The sequence below is a fragment of the Suricata suricatta genome, chromosome 17 (genome assembly GCF_006229205.1).
Source record: "Suricata suricatta isolate VVHF042 chromosome 17, meerkat_22Aug2017_6uvM2_HiC, whole genome shotgun sequence".
Lineage (NCBI taxonomy): Eukaryota > Metazoa > Chordata > Mammalia > Carnivora > Herpestidae > Suricata > Suricata suricatta.
Window position 1 is genome coordinate 57,058,311 of NC_043716.1, and position 16,038 is coordinate 57,074,348.

Here is a 16,038-nt window from a genome sequence, read left to right on the forward strand (position 1 = left end):
CTGGGCTGGGTGCTGAGCAGGAAGCCTGGGTGGCTCAGTCAGCTAAGCGTCCGACTCCTGACCTTGGCTCAGGTCATTTCATGGTTCCTGGGTTTGAGCCCGAGTTGGGCTCTGTGCTGACAGTGTGGAGCCTGCTTGCGACTCTCTCTCTGCCCTTCCCCTCCTTGTGCTCACTCTCTCATAATAAACTTAAAAAAAGATTCTCTCTCTCCCTCTCTCTCTGCTCCTCCCCAGCTCTCTCTTTCTCAGGCATAAATACATAAACGAAAGTAAAAGGATGGTGCACTCAGGCAAGCGCAGGTGTGCAGGAGGCGCCGTGGGGCCCCCAGCTCTGCATTTCAGAACTAACTCGGGGCCCCTGGGGGGCTCAGCTGGTTGAGCGTCTGGCTTCAGCTCAGGTCATGATCTCGTGGTTCATGCATTTGAGCCCCGTGTTGGGCTCTGTGCTGACAGCTCGGAGCCTAGAGCCTGCTTCAGATTCTGTGTCTTCTTCTCTCTCTGCCCCTCCCCTGCTCACGCTGTCTCCTTCTCTCTCAAAAATAAATAAAACCATTAAAATTAAAAATAAAAAGCCAATTCCTAGACTTTGTCCATTAAAAAAAAAATAAAAGAACTCTCTCTGGGTCAAAACCCTGGGTACAGCGCGAGCTGGCCCTTGCCTGAGCCTCTGGCGCAGCTCCGTCCCAGGAGAGGAGGAGGGAGCCAAGTGCACCCTCCCCAGGGGCCCAGGAAGGGGCTGACGGGCCTCATGCGCGGTCAGCAGCCGCCGTGTTCTGCAAAGGTACCGATGGCCGAACAGGCCGGGTGTTTGGGACCCCCAGGCTCGAAGGGCGTGGGCCCCGCGTCACATCACAGAAGCTGACACTCACTGTACCACTGCACTCTTTCCAGACCCTTCCAGGTCTGTGCCTGAGCCAGCAAGTCTTCGGGCATCGTTGGAAGAAAAGCATTCTGGAAAGCCAAGAGAGCAGAGAAGTTTCAGGAAAGAGCGTGTGAGCCGCCGCCACCACCGGGAGCGGGGGAATGGACTCTGGGCCCCGCCTCTCCTCCGCCTCAACGTCCTCCCCGGGGAAAACGGAACCAGGGGTCCCCGTGCGATGGCACAGGGCACGGTTTCTGCCATCGCCGTGGCCCCGGCTGTCAAGCGGGCCAGAGGCAGAGAGAAGATGGCAGACAAGCCCAGGGACAGGCGCGGGCTCCGTGGTGACAGAGACAGCCGGTGCCAGGCCGTACCGCCATGCTGGCCGGGGCGAAGGCCAGGTTCCTCAGGGGTTCCAAGACCTCACTGTGTCCACACAGGAGGACGACGGCCACGTGGACGGCCATTTCTGCCACTGTGCCTTCGAGGCCGCTGTCCGTCACGCCGGCGTGCAGCACGGGCAGAGTATTGGCCACGAGCGACGTTGCAAAGTGTCTGACATCTGGGTGAGAGAGGGCCTCGCTCTCCTCGATGGCCTTGGTGAGAGCCTCACGTTGCTGGCAGCAAAAACATGGAGAAATACGTCAAAGAAAATGACGAGGTGAAGCCAGACATTCGCTCTTTAGTGACTCACACGTTTGGACCCAGGTACATGTCACACAGAGGAAAACACAGGCGAACTGTCTCTGTTTGAGGGGAGATTCTGCGACACCGCGTCACACGCCCGGGGCCACCTGCGGTAGGCTACTTTGTAAATAGCATCTTATAGTCTTGGCGTTTTTTTTTTTTTTTAATGTTTATTTATGTTTGAGAGACAGAGCATGAGTGGAGGAGGGTCAGAGAGAGAGGGAGACACAGAATCGGAAGCAGCTCCAGCCTCCGAGCTGTCAGCACAGCGCCCGACGCGGGGCTTGAACTCATAAACAGTGAGATCATGACCTGAGCCGGAGTCGGACACTCACCTCTGACGTCGGATGGAGGGTCGCGTCCGGCAGGCTGTACAGTGTGGTGACTTCTCTGAAAAGCGCCAACAGTAAGTGGGCCGCCTGCTGAGGGCCGGGGTCCCTGCCGACCTGAGGGGGCAAGCATGGCGGCGACGCTTCATTACACACGTCCGTCTGAGGGCCTGAGTCATTAGACTCCGGCGGGAACCAGGGGAGGTGGGGAACCCGGAGGCCCATGGCCCACGGCCCGTGGCCTGCAGCCCGCAGCCCAAGCCGCCCCGGCCACTGCCAACTCTGGACGTTCCGCCAATTCCGCCTCAGTGCGAGAGCATCAGACAGAAAACACCGGCTCCTCTCTCTCCGGCCACTCGGCCCTTCCCGGAAGCCCCTCCCGGGCCGAGAGAGGCCGGTACTGACTTCCTCCATTCCCGGCACCACGCCAGGGAAGGCCGGGCCTCCGGGAGGCAGCGAGGCCAGAACCGCTTGAAGGTGAGATTCTAAACTCCCTGCCTCATAGACACGAGCACCTGCACCTCCCACTGGGGTGACCTCGGAGGAAGCGAGGGTCAAGCAGGGTCTCACGGGAAGTAGCGCGTGCAAGCTGTCACGTGGGGGCTGCTGATGGCCCGGGCTGGGTGGGTTGGTGGAGCAAATCTGTCCCCTAACTCGGTTGCTAACGTCTTCCTGTTTCGGCCGGGTGGGCGGAGGCTGTGGACACGCGACACTGCTCTGGGGCGGCGTGTGGCACCGAGGGAAGGGGGGCGTCCTACCTTCAGAGCAGCCGCGATGGCCACGGGCTTGCACTCAAGGACAGCTTTGCCCACCGCGTCACGAAGGGACTTGTATTTGTCACCATACACCAGGTACCGGTCCATCTGGCTTGGATGACCCTCCTGCAAGGCCAGGGACACGGGATCATTGCAGTGAGGATGTGGGGGACATAGTTAGCAAAGAACCGCCCCATGGGTACAGAGCCCAGGGGACCCTCAGAGGTGAGGCCCTGGGCAGGAGGGTTCCCTGCCTCCTCGTTCAGTGGAGGGGGGAGTGGGTGTGAGACTGCTGACCGTGTCCCTGCGCTCTGTCCCCGTCACAAGCAGAGGCTGCGGTGCCCGTGAGGATTTCTGCTCCGGCTCCCAGAGGTGTCAAAACAGAAAACCAGCACCAAGTGCCATTTCTGTGAGCCCAGGGATGGGCAGGGGAGGGGTCCTGGAGCCGAACGGCCACAAATCTTTCCCCCTTTCCCACAGCCCCGCCCCTGCCCGCACGGGAGAGGAAGGACTCCCGCAAGCTGGGTTTTTGTTCATCTGCCAAAAGCAAAAGCCACACATTCTTCTTCCGCTTTCCCCACATCACACCGGCTCCAAGGTGCGGCTCAAGTAAGCTTTATGTGCAGGAGGTGACAAACCAGAAGCGCACGTGCCGACCTGTCCCCACGGCAGGCGGCCTCGGCGCCACCACGATAGGGGCCAGGCTGTGGGGGCACCTGGACCGGGGGGGCCGCTCACCTGCTGCGCCAGGACTGCCTGGGGGAACACCCAGCGCGCAGGGTGGCCGGGTCGGGAGAGGCGCTGCACGAACTCCACGCCCCGCTGGCTGGCGAGCTTCCGCACCAGGTACACCCGGTGCCAGTCGTTCCCGGCCTGTGCGCAGAAGCGCTCCACCTGACGGAGGTAGCGCTGCTGGTCCCCGGCCGCCTCTGCAGAGAGCAAGAGACTGGCGTGAGGGCCTGGCGCCGACTCCCTTGCCCCTCACTCGTCTGGGACACGGGGTCAGGTGTGCAAGACACGGGCCCCGGTCTCCCAGTATGATGACAAATCCAGAAGGGGACACGGTGCAGACCAGGATCGCTTAGGAACCAGCTTCCCGGCTTTCTAGAGAACGAGGTGTCGGAGCCTGGGGTAGAGAGGGGCGCAGACAAGACCTGCCTGAGCCCTCCTGGAGCCCGGAGAGGAGGTCAGATGCCTTATCTAGACAGAGGCGGATCCGGGCCGTCTCCTGCAGGCACTCCACCGAGGCCTCGGGGACGAGCTCGGGGCCACGCCGCCCGGAGTAGGTCTGCAGGAAGGCCCCCTCATCTCTCAGGTACTTCTGTTCCTCACTGGCAGAGAGAGCGCTAACCTTCTCGTAGATGGAATCCTAGAGAACAGAGAACCGGGGGGGGGAAAAGGATGTTCTTCTTTTTTAAATGTTTATTTATTTTTGAGACAGAGACAGCGTGAACAGGGGAGGGTCAGAGAGAGAGGGAGACCAGAATCTGAAGCAGCTCTAGGCTCTAGGCTCTGAGCTGTCAGCACAGAGCCCGACGCAGGGCTTGAACCCATGAACTGTGTGATCATGACCTGAGCCAAAGCCAGACGCTTAACTGACTGAGCCCCCAGGCGCCCCAATGTTGTTTTTTTTAATGGGCACAACCCCAACCTTCCAAGATTCCCCCAGTGTGACCATGGAGAACAAGACAGAAATATCTTAAGTTTGGGGGTGCCCGGGAGGCTCCGGCAGATGAGCATCTGATCCCTGCCGCCAGCTCAGATCGTGGTCTCCCGGTTACTGGGGGGGCGTGCAATGTCCCCCTGGGCCAGACCCGTGCACATGAGAACACCCAGCTGCCGGGGGCCGCGGCGATGCTTCTGGACCCTCTTCTGCATACGGAACGGAGCATCTGGTAGTTTCACCGGCTGAACTTACCTTCTGTAACTTTGCAGACGCTTTTCCGTTGAACCGAGCACACGGCCCCGATAGCGTGCGGCTGCGGGGGCCGACGCTCACTCACCTCCAGGCAGGTACTGAAGAGGGTGTAGAGCTCGGTCTTATCCTCCGTCAGGAACACTTTCCTCTCCAGCAGGGACAAGTAAGCCTGGATGTGGTCTTTCACTTCCTGGAAGCTGTGGAAGGAGAGAGACCGTCCCTGGAGGTCTCAGGTCTCGTGTCACCAAAAAGGTAAGAGGGAGAAAGTACCTCTCTGTCTACCTGCCCACCACTCTCTCTCTCCTCCTATAAATATGCACGTACCCCCGTCGATACGCACATACAGTTTTGAACATGATTTAACTGAAAGTCTTCTAGCGCCACGCTGGGGGGCACAAACGCCCGTATCTTAGACCAGCCGGTTTCAGGACTCGTGTACACGCCTGACGGCGACAGGGACCCCAACGGGCTTTTGTTGACTGGGTCACATCTATCGATACTGATCAGGCTCCAAATTAAAACGGGAAAAAAATGGAAAATGTTTATCAACTAGTTTAAAATATAAACCCGTTACATGTGAAAAATAAACAGCATTTATGAGAGTCCGGGGGCCTCAGCTGGTTAAGTGTCTGACTCTTGACTTCAGCTCAGTGGTGAGGTCGAGCCCCGTGTGGGGTCTGTGCTGGGCGTAGAGGCTACTTGCGATTCTGTCTCCCTTTGCCCCTCTTTGCTCACACGTGCGTGTCCTCTCTCTCTCTCTCTCTCAAAAATAAACAAATAACATAAAAAAAACTATTTGCTAAAACAAAGATGAATTTTTAAAAATGTTTTTTAACATCTGTTCATTTTTCCAATTTCAGTATACGTGCTGCCAAAGCGAGCACATTTATTCATTTCTGAGAGGCAGACAGAGACAGAGCACGAGCACGGGAGGGTCAGAGAGAGAGGGAGACACAGAATCGGAAGCAGCTCCAGGCTCAGAGCTGTCAGCACAGAGCCCGACGCGGGGCTTGAACGCATGAACTGTGAGACCATGACCTGAGCAAGTGGGATGCTTAACTGACTGAGCCGGCCGGTGTCCCATCTGGAAAAACATTTCTTGTAGCATTTTGATGTGGCCGTCACCTCCAAGTACCCTTTGTCAAGTCAGGCCCCAGGCCGAGTGCGCTGAGTGCCCTCCGGGAGGAGCCCTGGACACAGACCGGCCTCCAAAGCATCATCTAAAACACCACCGTCTGACAGGACTGTTGACCTTTGGCACCACCGTGTGGGCTTCTCCGTCCATTCACAGGAGCAGAGAAATGTAACCACTGAAACAAGGTCTAGGTGACACCCAGGACGAGGGGAGGCACTCTAAGTCACCATCCGTCCCCTCAGGTCGCTAGCGAGGCAGCTGCGCGAGGCGGCTCGGAACCCCGGGGCTCAGGGGCGCTCACGGACGCTACGCCCCCTCCACCTCCGAAGTCTGTCTTCCTCCCCACAAGGAGCCCCGTGGCCACGAGGAACGTATCTGCCTACAGCTGCAGAGGGACGCGCGTAGGCGGGCGGCCCCTCACTGCAACGCCCCCCAGAGAAGCTCCTGGAAGCGCACTCCGGGCTGGCTGTGCTCACCGGTACTTCAAGAGCAGTTTCAGCACCACCGAGCGGATGACTGGGGTCTTATCCACGACGTCGTCGAACGGGGAGAGAGTCTTTGTGTGCTCGCGGCGTCCTGAAACCAGAGAGAGGTAGCTCACGGGTCGCGTCAGACCCGGCGTCAGACAGGACGTGAGCATTTGGGTCCACGGAGGAAAGCGACTCACTCTGGAAGGTGTCGTGCAAGAGCTCCTTCTGCACGAAGAGCAGATTTAGCAGGACGTCCACCACCCCCTCCTCCGGCGGGGAGCCGTCCTTGAAGCACACGGTGGAGACCAGGTCTAGAAAGAAGCTGTTGCACATCTGCCGGACGCGGGCGTGTTTCTGGACGGCGTCCCTGGGGGCGGTCGGGGCGCATCAGTGCCTGGGGCAAGCGTGCCCTGGACCCTGCACGCCGGCCGGCGGGGCGCCTCGTGTGCTTCCGGGAAGAGATAGGAGAATCTCCTTCCGGTGCTTCGGGGAGCTGCGCGCAGACCCCTCCCTCTCTGGGGGCGCCAGCCGGTTCTCTAAAGTCTACAGAGACCCCGCCCCCTGGGCCGTGCGCCCCGCCTCCCAGAGGCATCGGGAGGGCGGGGCAGGCAGCACAGCTGGCGTGGGGTGAGCCCACGGACCCGCCACCGATGCCCACCACGGCCACGACGAGCGTGTGGCCGGCCCGAGCGAGCTCTGCCCTCGGGTCGTGGGAGGCCGGCTCCTTCCGCCTCAGCGCCTCCGCGTCTCCTGACGGTCTGACCTCACTGGCGACTTCCTGGTTTATTTCCTCTCCGGCATCCCCTCCCCAATCTATGCTCCAGCGTGTTTTGGGGAGAAGCATTTTGCGACACTAGGCGCTTCTACGTTACACAAGTAGCCATCTCTCTTAGGACGCTTTTCTGAAATTTGGTGTTTAGGTTTTCTTTTATATAAAGAAATTTCTTTTAATGTTATTTATGAGAGGGAGAGAGGGGGAAAGAGAGAGAGAGAGAGAGAGAGCGAGCGAGTGCAGGGAGGGGGAGAGAGAAGGAGACACAGAATCGGAAGCAGGCTCCAGGCTCCGAGCTGTCAGCACAGAGCCTGACGCGGGGCTCGAACCCACGGACCCGTGAGATCATGACAGGAGCCAATGTCGGACGCAAAGCCAACTGAGCCGCCCAGGGGCCCCGAAGTCAGGTTTTCTAAGGTGAGCTCAGTTTATATCTCTGAATACCGTGCTCACCAAACAAGGAAGAGAAAGAAGGATTCCTCAGACAGAGGCGGACTGACCTGTGCTCTCGGGATATCTCCGGGGAGTAGCCTTCCGGCAAGTCCGTTGAACACAAAGGGCACCTCATCTGGCCCGTGAGGAGCCAGAACCTGGCGCAGGCCGAGCAGAACACGTGGTCGCAGGGCAGGCAGACCGGGTCCTGCACGTCTCCCAGGCAGACGGGGCACGGCTGGATCTCGAGCCTGGGGTCCGAGAAGGACGGCGGCTCTGAGGCTGTGCGCACCCCACGCGCCCCACGGTCTCCCATGGCGGTCCCGGGCCAGAGAGCTCACCTGGCGAGGGTCCTGCTGGCCTGGTCCTTACACTTACGAAGAGTGAGCATCACGGCGACGAAAGGTCTGTACGCCTTGACGTCAGAGTTCTCCTGCAGACACTGAAGGGTGGGGGGCATAGAGGAAGGGTAGAGCTTGGCCTGCTGATGCCACACGGTGGGCACACGTCGGACACGCGGGCTGCTGGCTGGAGCTGGGCGCTGGGTTGTCCTGTCTGCCTGCAGGGGAGGCCTTTCTCCTCTAGCAGTTTCTCTAGCTGGAATGCCCTTTATCGTCACGCTGCTTCTAGGGGTGGGGGAGGACGAGCTTCACAACTTGTGATCCCCCCCTTCCTCTCTTTTTCTTGTAAGGTTTACACGTCTGCCCCCATGACGAGATACCTCGAACTTTAATGATAACATAATGACCATCTGCGATCCACCACCAAGCTTTAAGAAATCTTAGCATTTTTGGAATAGCTGCTTTAGAAAACTTTTTCAAGAAACCAAACGCGGCCGACGCAGCTGTAACCCCAGGCGCGCCCTCCTCTCCGGGCACGGAGACCGCCTCCCGAAGTGCCCCCTTTGGGACGCGTGCATGCGTGCGTGATCATGTTACTATTATGAACGTTCTTAAAGTTCACATCGGTTCTATCACGCCAGACCCGAGCTTCTCCGACTCCCTGTCTCGCTGCCATACCTGTCCTGACCCTCACGTTCCCGGCTTTACGGCGCCGGCCGGCAGACGTGCCAGTCACTGGGCATCTAGAATGTCCTCACGTGCTGCCCCCAACATCCTTCCACATGTCTGAGAACCAGCGGGAAGGTTCTAGGCTTTGTATTCAGAGCGGAGATGCTGGTTTTTAGGAAGCAGGCCTCGACGATATGAGGTACGAGTTTGCTGGGGGTGCTTCTGGAAGTTTGAGCTTAGGCATGGGGTTTGCAATAGACAGCTTTACATTTTATCAAATGCTTTTCCTGTCCCTTCTAAGTGATCATTTAAAGCTTATCTTTTAATTCGATAGGTAATCGAGAACATTTATAGATTTTATGCTTCTGAACTATCTTTGAAATCCCAGGATTAATCTTACTTTGAAATGGTACAGGTTTTTAGTACCCGGCTAACTTTGATTTGTTAATCAACAGGCTAATTCAAAAGGAAGCAAAGGTCTCAAATAGACATTTCTCCAAAGAAGACGTATGGCCGGGCCACGAGTGCATTAGGAAGACGCTCACGCCATCGATCGTTAGGGAAACGCAAAGCAAAGCCACAGAGCAATACGCCCACGAGGACGGCTTTGCTAAACAAAACAAAAGACAAAAAAATAACAAGTGTCGGCAAAGACACGGCGAAATCGGAACCCGGGTGCACTGGCGGTGGGGGTGGACGGTGCAGCCGCTGTGAAGCAGTTCGGTGGCTCCTCAAAAAGTTAAGCACAGAGTTTCTATGTGACCCAGCGATTCCACTTCTAGAAATGTCTCCTAAAGAGCCGACAGCAGGGCCTGGGATGCTCGTACCCTCGTGTCCACAGCAGGGTCACTACCTATGGCCACAAGGTGGGGGCGGCCCACGTGTCCGTCAGTGGGTAACAGGCCGACACAACGTGCCTGTCAAGCCACGAGATGGAGTGTCATTCAGTTTATAGTGAAGACGGTCCTGACGCCTGCTGCCACAGGGACGGACCCTGAGGACATGCGGCGTGAAGTCCGCCAGTCACACAAGGACAAGTGCTGCAGAGTCCACCTCTGTGAGGTCCCCAGGGTCTGAGAAGCCTGTCTCTGCCGTCAACACGTGCCGGTTTAAGGGCACAGCCTGGAATGTGTCCACCCGCTTGAGGGCGTCAGTGACTGTGCTGGGCGTGGTCACAGCCCGCCCCCCGGCTGCTCTGGCCAGGCAGAACCTGGAGGTTGTTTTCATAGAGGGGTGACGGCAGGGGGCCAGCCCTGGGGGGCGGGGCACCTGGCCCAGGGGAGGGGCCCGCCGCCCTGACGGCTATAGCTCCCACTGCCCTATGAGAGATGTCAGCCCGCGGTTCGTTTCTGCCACTGACGTCCTCCCTCCTCGGAGCATGTGGCCTGCACGCCAGAGCCTGCACAGTGGACACCGTCAGGTGCACTGTGCAAAGCTCCCGGGGTGACCGTGGCAGAGCCCACCTTCTGCTGGGCGTGTGGCCACAGGGATGGGGCGCTTCCAGCAGGATCCCATCCTGTGCATCCCTGACTCTACAAAGGTGCCACGTGGCTGAGGCCCAGAGACTTCTGGCTCCCCGGGTGTTCTGCAAACATGACTTCCTGATGCCGCGGTGGCCACCAGCCCCCAAGAGGGCCAGGCTGCTGGGCTGTGCTGGGCCAAGGCCCCTGGAGGCCTGCGGGGAGCCCAGCCCTCAGCCCCCGACAGGCTCAAGGGCACACTCCCCGCCTGTGTTCCCGCTGTGGCACCTGCGCGGGGCACCCTGACCCGGCGCTCACGCGAGGCAGACGACCAGACAACTAGACACACAGGCTGAACGCCGCCACCGTGGGGTCGTGCCCCTCTGCACTGCCAGGTAAGGCTGGCACACGGCCGACAGGAAGGACACCCTGCAGGTGGTGGCCGGTGAGGCCGGGGCTCCACGGCCCGGAAGGAGGCACGGGCACGCTCACCTTGTTCAGCATGAAGACATATTCGGTCACCAGCTCGCGCAGCTCAGGAATCTGGCTCTCGATCTCCAGGAGCACGTGCTCCACGAACAGGGCCACGGGGAACACGCGGTTCCACTGGGTTCTGTGAGGGCGCGCAGCGGGTCACTGGGCTGTGACAACAGTACCTAAGACCCCAGGACAAGGCGCACGCGGGGATCCCAGTAAGGGATGCGATGAGGGCAGACAGCAGACTCCGCAGGAGCCCTTCGCGGTGTGCCCCTGGCCCCCAGCCACCGTCGTGTCCCCCGTGCCCTCGTGCAGACTCGGGGTCACGCGTCCAGCCTCACCCTGGAAGGCCAGCCTGGGACGTGCCCTGTGGGACGCCTACCCTGACTGCTTGTCCCCATCCCACTGCTCCCCGATGCTCTTCCCTCTGCTCCCCTCTGCCGGCACTTCTGCAGCAACTGCGGGGACCACAAGGTCTGCTGTCCCCCGTTCTGCACCCCCAGGGTGCTCCCAGAATGCCCTGTCGCCCGTCTTCTCCAGCACCAGCACGATGCCTGGCGGCGAAGGAGGCTCAGCGGATGTGACGTGAGCGAGTCAGGAGAGGACCCTCTTCTGTGGGCCCACGGGGAGGGGCTCCTGGCCTCACCTGACCTCCCTGATGACGTCTCTGGCCATCGCCCCGCAGCTCTGCAGGTACCCGTCCGAGCACAGAAGCTCCAGCGGCATGGACAGGCTCTTCACTGTCTGCAGCCAGGCCTGGGCGCTGGGCTTCAGGAGGTCTCTGGTCAGCATCTCCGTGCAGGCCATCGCTGCAAATGCATCCAGAGTCTGGCGGGCGGTGGGGGGGACAGAGAACAAAGCCTGGCTGAGCAGCGCCCCCTGTGGCTGCTCTGAGTCCTGAGCCCAGAGTCCAGGCTGGGAGCCCACGGGGTCTCCGGCTCCAGCCTCGGGGCCGCCTCCGCTCTTGTCCCGGGTCACAGGGAGCATCGGTTAGACGTGTTCGCCCGGCACACGGCCCCGGGAAGAGGGCGCCCACGCAGAACACGGCACCTGGGCTGACCTGACCTGGGCGACCAGGGAAGCACCCCCCGCCCGCCCCTACCCTCCACCCACCCCCCGCCCCTGCCCATGCCCACCACCTGCCTTCCGCCTGCCCTGGGAAGGCCAAGCCCTGAACGAGAGCACAGCTGTGCCCGGGAGAGGCCATACCAGCTCAGGTCCTTCCAATCTGTTGTTCCTCGTAGTTCCCATGATGCTGCAGAGTAACATTTGTAGGATCTGGGGACAGATGGTCAGGATCCTGGAGAGGTTCTGCAGCCGGCCCCGGAAGAGCTGGTACGTGAAGTGCACCAGCGGCAGCGAGGCCCTGTCCCGCGGCCTCTGCGCCCGCAGCTGGCAGACGCAGGACCCCAGCGCCACCTGCAGAATCTGGGGCGAGCAACGAGCGTTTAGGGCCATGTGCTCACTGGGAACCAAATAAAGGCAATGTTTTTGAGGTAGAAAGTTCCAGCCGCTGGAAAAGGACAAAAGAGAAACATCGAAGCCCCACCCGCTCTGACCGCCCCTGGGAGCTGTGGGGTCACCCAGGCTCAGCGTGTTCTATCCACACCCTGTCCCCGTTTTGTCCTCAGATTGTGACTGCGGTGTGTTTCTGACTTTCCCCCACGTAGCATCACCCCGTGAAGATTTCCTTGGAAGAACACCCCCGTGAACCGTGCGCCCATTACGACGGCCAATCACCAGTCAGATGGCTGTCATTTAAGTTGTCTGGCCTTTAATTGTGGACAATTAAATGGTTTTTTTTCCACCTTAAGAAACAAAGCTGGAAGGAACATTCCTATGGATAAAATGTTTGTCTGCATCTAGTAAGACCACCAGTTCAGATTTCCTAAGGCTCTCAATCCAAACTCCAGGCTTTTGCTGGAACATTTGCTGCCTCACAGCACCGGCTGCGGCGGGGGGGGGGGGGGGGGGGTGCTTCTCAGTCCAGTTACAAACCAGTCTTGGGGCGCCTGGGTGACCCAGTCCGGCTTTGGCTCAGGTCACGATCTCACAGTTCGTGGGTTCAAGCCCTGTGTCGGGCTCCGTGCTGACAGCTCAGAGCCTGGAGCTGCTTCGGATTCCAGGTCTCCCTCTCTCTCTGCCCCTCCCCTGCTCACGCTCAAGCTCAGTCTCTCTCTCTCTCTCTCTTAAAAAAAAAAACCAAAAACCAAAACCCAAAAAGCCAGTCTTGCCACATGGCCAGGTAAAGACTGTTCCTAAAAACTGTTTGTGTTTTGTTGACTTACCAGTGAGGCTGGCCAGTTTTTCTAATGTTTTTTGGATCTCTGCATAACTATTCTGCTAATACTTAGTTTGTAACTTTCATCTAGTTTTTAAAATTAGAAAACTTTCTTATTGATTCCAAAGAATATTTTATTTTTTTAAATAACATCTATACCCAACATGGGGCTCAAACTCACGGCCCGGAGATCAAGAGTCGTACGCTCCCCCAACAGAGCCAGCCGGGCACCCCTGGGATTCCTAAGAATGTTTTATTAGCCCTTAATCACACTCATTATGAGTATGTTGTCCTCAAATGGGACATTTTCTGTTTTTACATACCGAAGTGTGAACCCACTAGGTAATCAGCAGTATGATAATTTCCACTGAAATTTCTGTTAGTTATTTACTGCACCGGCCAATTAAATATTTACTTAATTTTGTTCTAGAGAGACTCCACATCATTTGAAAAGGTATTAAAAAATAATAAAATAAACAAACAAAAAATTATAAACTAAAAGAAGTAAAAAATAAAAATGTGTTACATGGAAATCAGAGGTCTTCCTCGTGTGAATGGAGAGCCCGTGCTGCAGGGGACCCGGCCGTGCGCCACCAGCGTCCCACCCCGGCCGGCCCCCGGGAGCACGCTTACCTTCAGTTCTTCCCACGTGGACACTCTCATGGTCAAGAGCAGGAAGTCCTTTATGTAGCCGAGAAACAGCTGCTCCTGCTGCTCCGGGCTGAGCTGGGCGAGGAAGCCGCCCAGAGGGGTCTGCTGGAAGATTCCCTCCAACTTCGACAAACCTGCAGAGGACAGTGCAGAGGGCGTAGGGACAGTGTGAGGCGGGGCTCCTGCCTGCGGCCACCACACTCGGCATCGCCCGGGAAGGATCAGGCTCTGCTGACCAGCAGCTCTCGGCAAAGGGGACTGGGGGCCGCGTGACTTAATGGCCATTTCTAGATGCTTCAGTTGCATCTCCAGCAGAATAACAAAAACAGAGACCGAATACGTATTCCGTTTCAGTCACCCTGGCCCAGGAAACGATCGGGAGACAGAGCAGGTTGGACATCCAGCAAATCATGTCGTGCTCCGGGACCCCCAGGATCCAAGAGGGTCAGCAATGAGGGGGCTGCGCTTCAGGGGCTGGGGTCACACACTGCTCACAGCAGGAAGCCGCGCCTCCTAGTGAGGGGTGCCAGCCTGCAGGCCACACACTGGCCCAGGAGAGCAGGGCCAGTGTGGGCACGGCCTCGAGAAAGGAAGACTCCTTCCTCATGACCCAGACTGCTTCAGTTTGTTCCAAGAACGTGGCGGAATGCTTGCCTAGAGAAGTAAGTTCATCTCCACGAATTTTGATCTTGTTTGTTTTTTTTAATGCTTATTTTTAGGGACAGAGAGACACGGAGAGACAGACAGAGCATGAGGAGCGAGGGGCAGAGAAAGGGGGAGACACAGAATCCGAAGCAGGCTCCAGGCTCCGAGCTGTCAGCACAGAGCCCGAGCCGGGGCTCAAACTCAGACTGTGAGATCGTGGCTTGAGACGAAGTTGGACGTCTAACTGAGCCATCCAGGCGTCCCTGACCTGGTTTGTTTCAAGGCAATACCCTAAGTAAACTTTGAAAACACTACTTCATGCACAAACGATGGGAAGATGACTCTTCCAAAGCATGTGTGGTCCCTGCTTGTCCCCAGATGCCTCTGGCCAGGCTGCCTGACCTGTGACAGGACAGCAAGGGGCCGTGCAGCTCCCGAGGACACTGACCGCTCAGTTTAGATGAAGCTACGGCACTAAAGTCGTTGACGCAGCTGGGAAGGGCTCAGCTGGTCCTGATGCCCGGGCTCTCCAGAAGCTTCTGAATAGGAATGACCCACTCGCGGTGGGGAGCCGGCACGCGTCCTGTTTCGCCGCACCCTCGGGGCTCACCTTCAGCTCCGGAGATGTACTGAGCCTGCACCCACAGCTCGTCCAGATAGTCTTTGATTCTCCAGCTGAACGGGACGTCGTGGGAGACCCCCTCCGGGGGGGACATGCAGTTCTGCACCACGATGCAGGGCATCTCGCTCTTAGACCTGCGGACAGGCGAGGGGTCCGTGAGAGGCTACGCAGGACACAGGACCCGCCACCGAGGCCGGTCCGCTCCTTGCTCAAGGACAGCGGCGCCCACAAGGCTGCGCAGATGGCCCGCTGGCCCAGCCCACAGCTCAGGCGTCGGTCACAAAGGGACCGGCGCACATCCCTGTGTCGTCTGTTTCACAGACAACAATGAAACAAGGCTGGCAAGAGTTGAGCGGGGGCCCCAAGTCTGGGGCAGCACCGGGCCGTGCGGCGCCCGCATGCAGAACGCGGCTGTCAGAAGCGACCCTTTCGTCTGAAGAAGGGGCTCCACTCGAGCACTCTTCATTCATCCACGCTCCAAACGACGGCCCTGAGATCCCAAGCGGAAGCCTTCGGGAGGCGGGCTGAGGGCGCGCTGTGCGAGGGCAGGCCGGGCGGGTCCCGGCGTGGAAGGGGTGACGGGGGGAGGGGCACAGGCCCCAGGGCTCTCCGAAGCGCAGCCTCGCCAGTCCGGGAGTGGGCGAAGCTGCCACTTTGTCTGGGACGGCGCTCTGAAAGCAGGGCCGTGCTGGGGGCGGGGGTGAAACGAATTCTCGGAACGTTCGAACCCGTTTAGCACGGGGATCCCATCACGCGTAGGCTACAGACAGACCCAGCACTTGGTTTTTTAATTTCTAGAGAGAGCACGTGCATGCACGACAGGCAGAAGGAGAATCTTAAGCAGGCTCCATGCTCAGAGCCCAACTTGGGGCTCGATCCCACAAACCATGAGATCATGGCCTGAGCTGAAATCCAGAGTAGGACGCTCAAGTGACAGAGCCCGCCAGGTGCCCCAGATCCAGCGTTTGAAACAAATGTGATTCAGAACTCAACGCCCACTCCATCTCCTTCTCGGATGGGCACAAGAAGACTGCAGGTGCCTTACGTTTTTTTCCCCTTCCCACAAAAAAGAAACTCTATTCACCTCATATCGTTTGTCACAAAAGGAATGTTCAGAAGCTTGATGTCACGGAAAATAAACATCCAAAGATCTCTCGTCCAGGAGGGAGAGTCCGGGGTGGTCAGCAGCTCGAGGTTGCTGTCTCTGTCGACGACAGACACCATGCTGGCCAGGAGAGGGGTGACAACGCCCTGGACCCGCTTCCAGAGGGTGTGCCTGCAGCAGGGGAGAGGGGAGACCGCACTGCATCTCAGCCGGCACAGAGCACGGGGGGCTGCTCCCTGCTGGGGACACTGGGCTCCTTAGTCACAAGACATCGGGTCTGTAGATCCACCACCACAGCCCTGGCGGTACATGACAACGGCCATCATCATTAAGAACCCGAAGAAAATTCACAGGTAGACATGGACCCGAGGCAGGACTGGAATGGACCTTAATTCTACATCGAATCAGTTTCCTGAAAAGGCCAAGCAGC

The 16,038-nt window shown here is 58.4% G+C and overlaps 1 protein-coding gene across 1 annotated transcript in view; it reads right to left on the reverse strand.

Annotated features, from left to right (window-relative positions):
- Positions 1 to 16,038, reverse strand: part of RNF213 (ring finger protein 213) — a 98,867-nt gene that overhangs the window by 15,181 nt on the left and 67,648 nt on the right. The window contains exons 39-56 of the mRNA XM_029927121.1: positions 15,588 to 15,779; positions 14,492 to 14,637; positions 13,219 to 13,370; positions 11,514 to 11,732; positions 10,951 to 11,132; positions 10,320 to 10,440; positions 7,699 to 7,799; positions 7,426 to 7,608; positions 6,351 to 6,520; positions 6,160 to 6,259; positions 4,634 to 4,745; positions 3,789 to 3,999; positions 3,369 to 3,559; positions 2,634 to 2,756; positions 1,882 to 1,992; positions 1,234 to 1,476; positions 854 to 951; positions 641 to 773 (exon numbers count right to left, since the gene is read on the reverse strand). Coding sequence (XP_029782981.1) covers positions 641 to 773; positions 854 to 951; positions 1,234 to 1,476; positions 1,882 to 1,992; positions 2,634 to 2,756; positions 3,369 to 3,559; positions 3,789 to 3,999; positions 4,634 to 4,745; positions 6,160 to 6,259; positions 6,351 to 6,520; positions 7,426 to 7,608; positions 7,699 to 7,799; positions 10,320 to 10,440; positions 10,951 to 11,132; positions 11,514 to 11,732; positions 13,219 to 13,370; positions 14,492 to 14,637; positions 15,588 to 15,779 — 2,788 coding nt within the window. The remainder of the gene's footprint in view (positions 1 to 640; positions 774 to 853; positions 952 to 1,233; positions 1,477 to 1,881; positions 1,993 to 2,633; positions 2,757 to 3,368; positions 3,560 to 3,788; positions 4,000 to 4,633; positions 4,746 to 6,159; positions 6,260 to 6,350; positions 6,521 to 7,425; positions 7,609 to 7,698; positions 7,800 to 10,319; positions 10,441 to 10,950; positions 11,133 to 11,513; positions 11,733 to 13,218; positions 13,371 to 14,491; positions 14,638 to 15,587; positions 15,780 to 16,038) is intronic.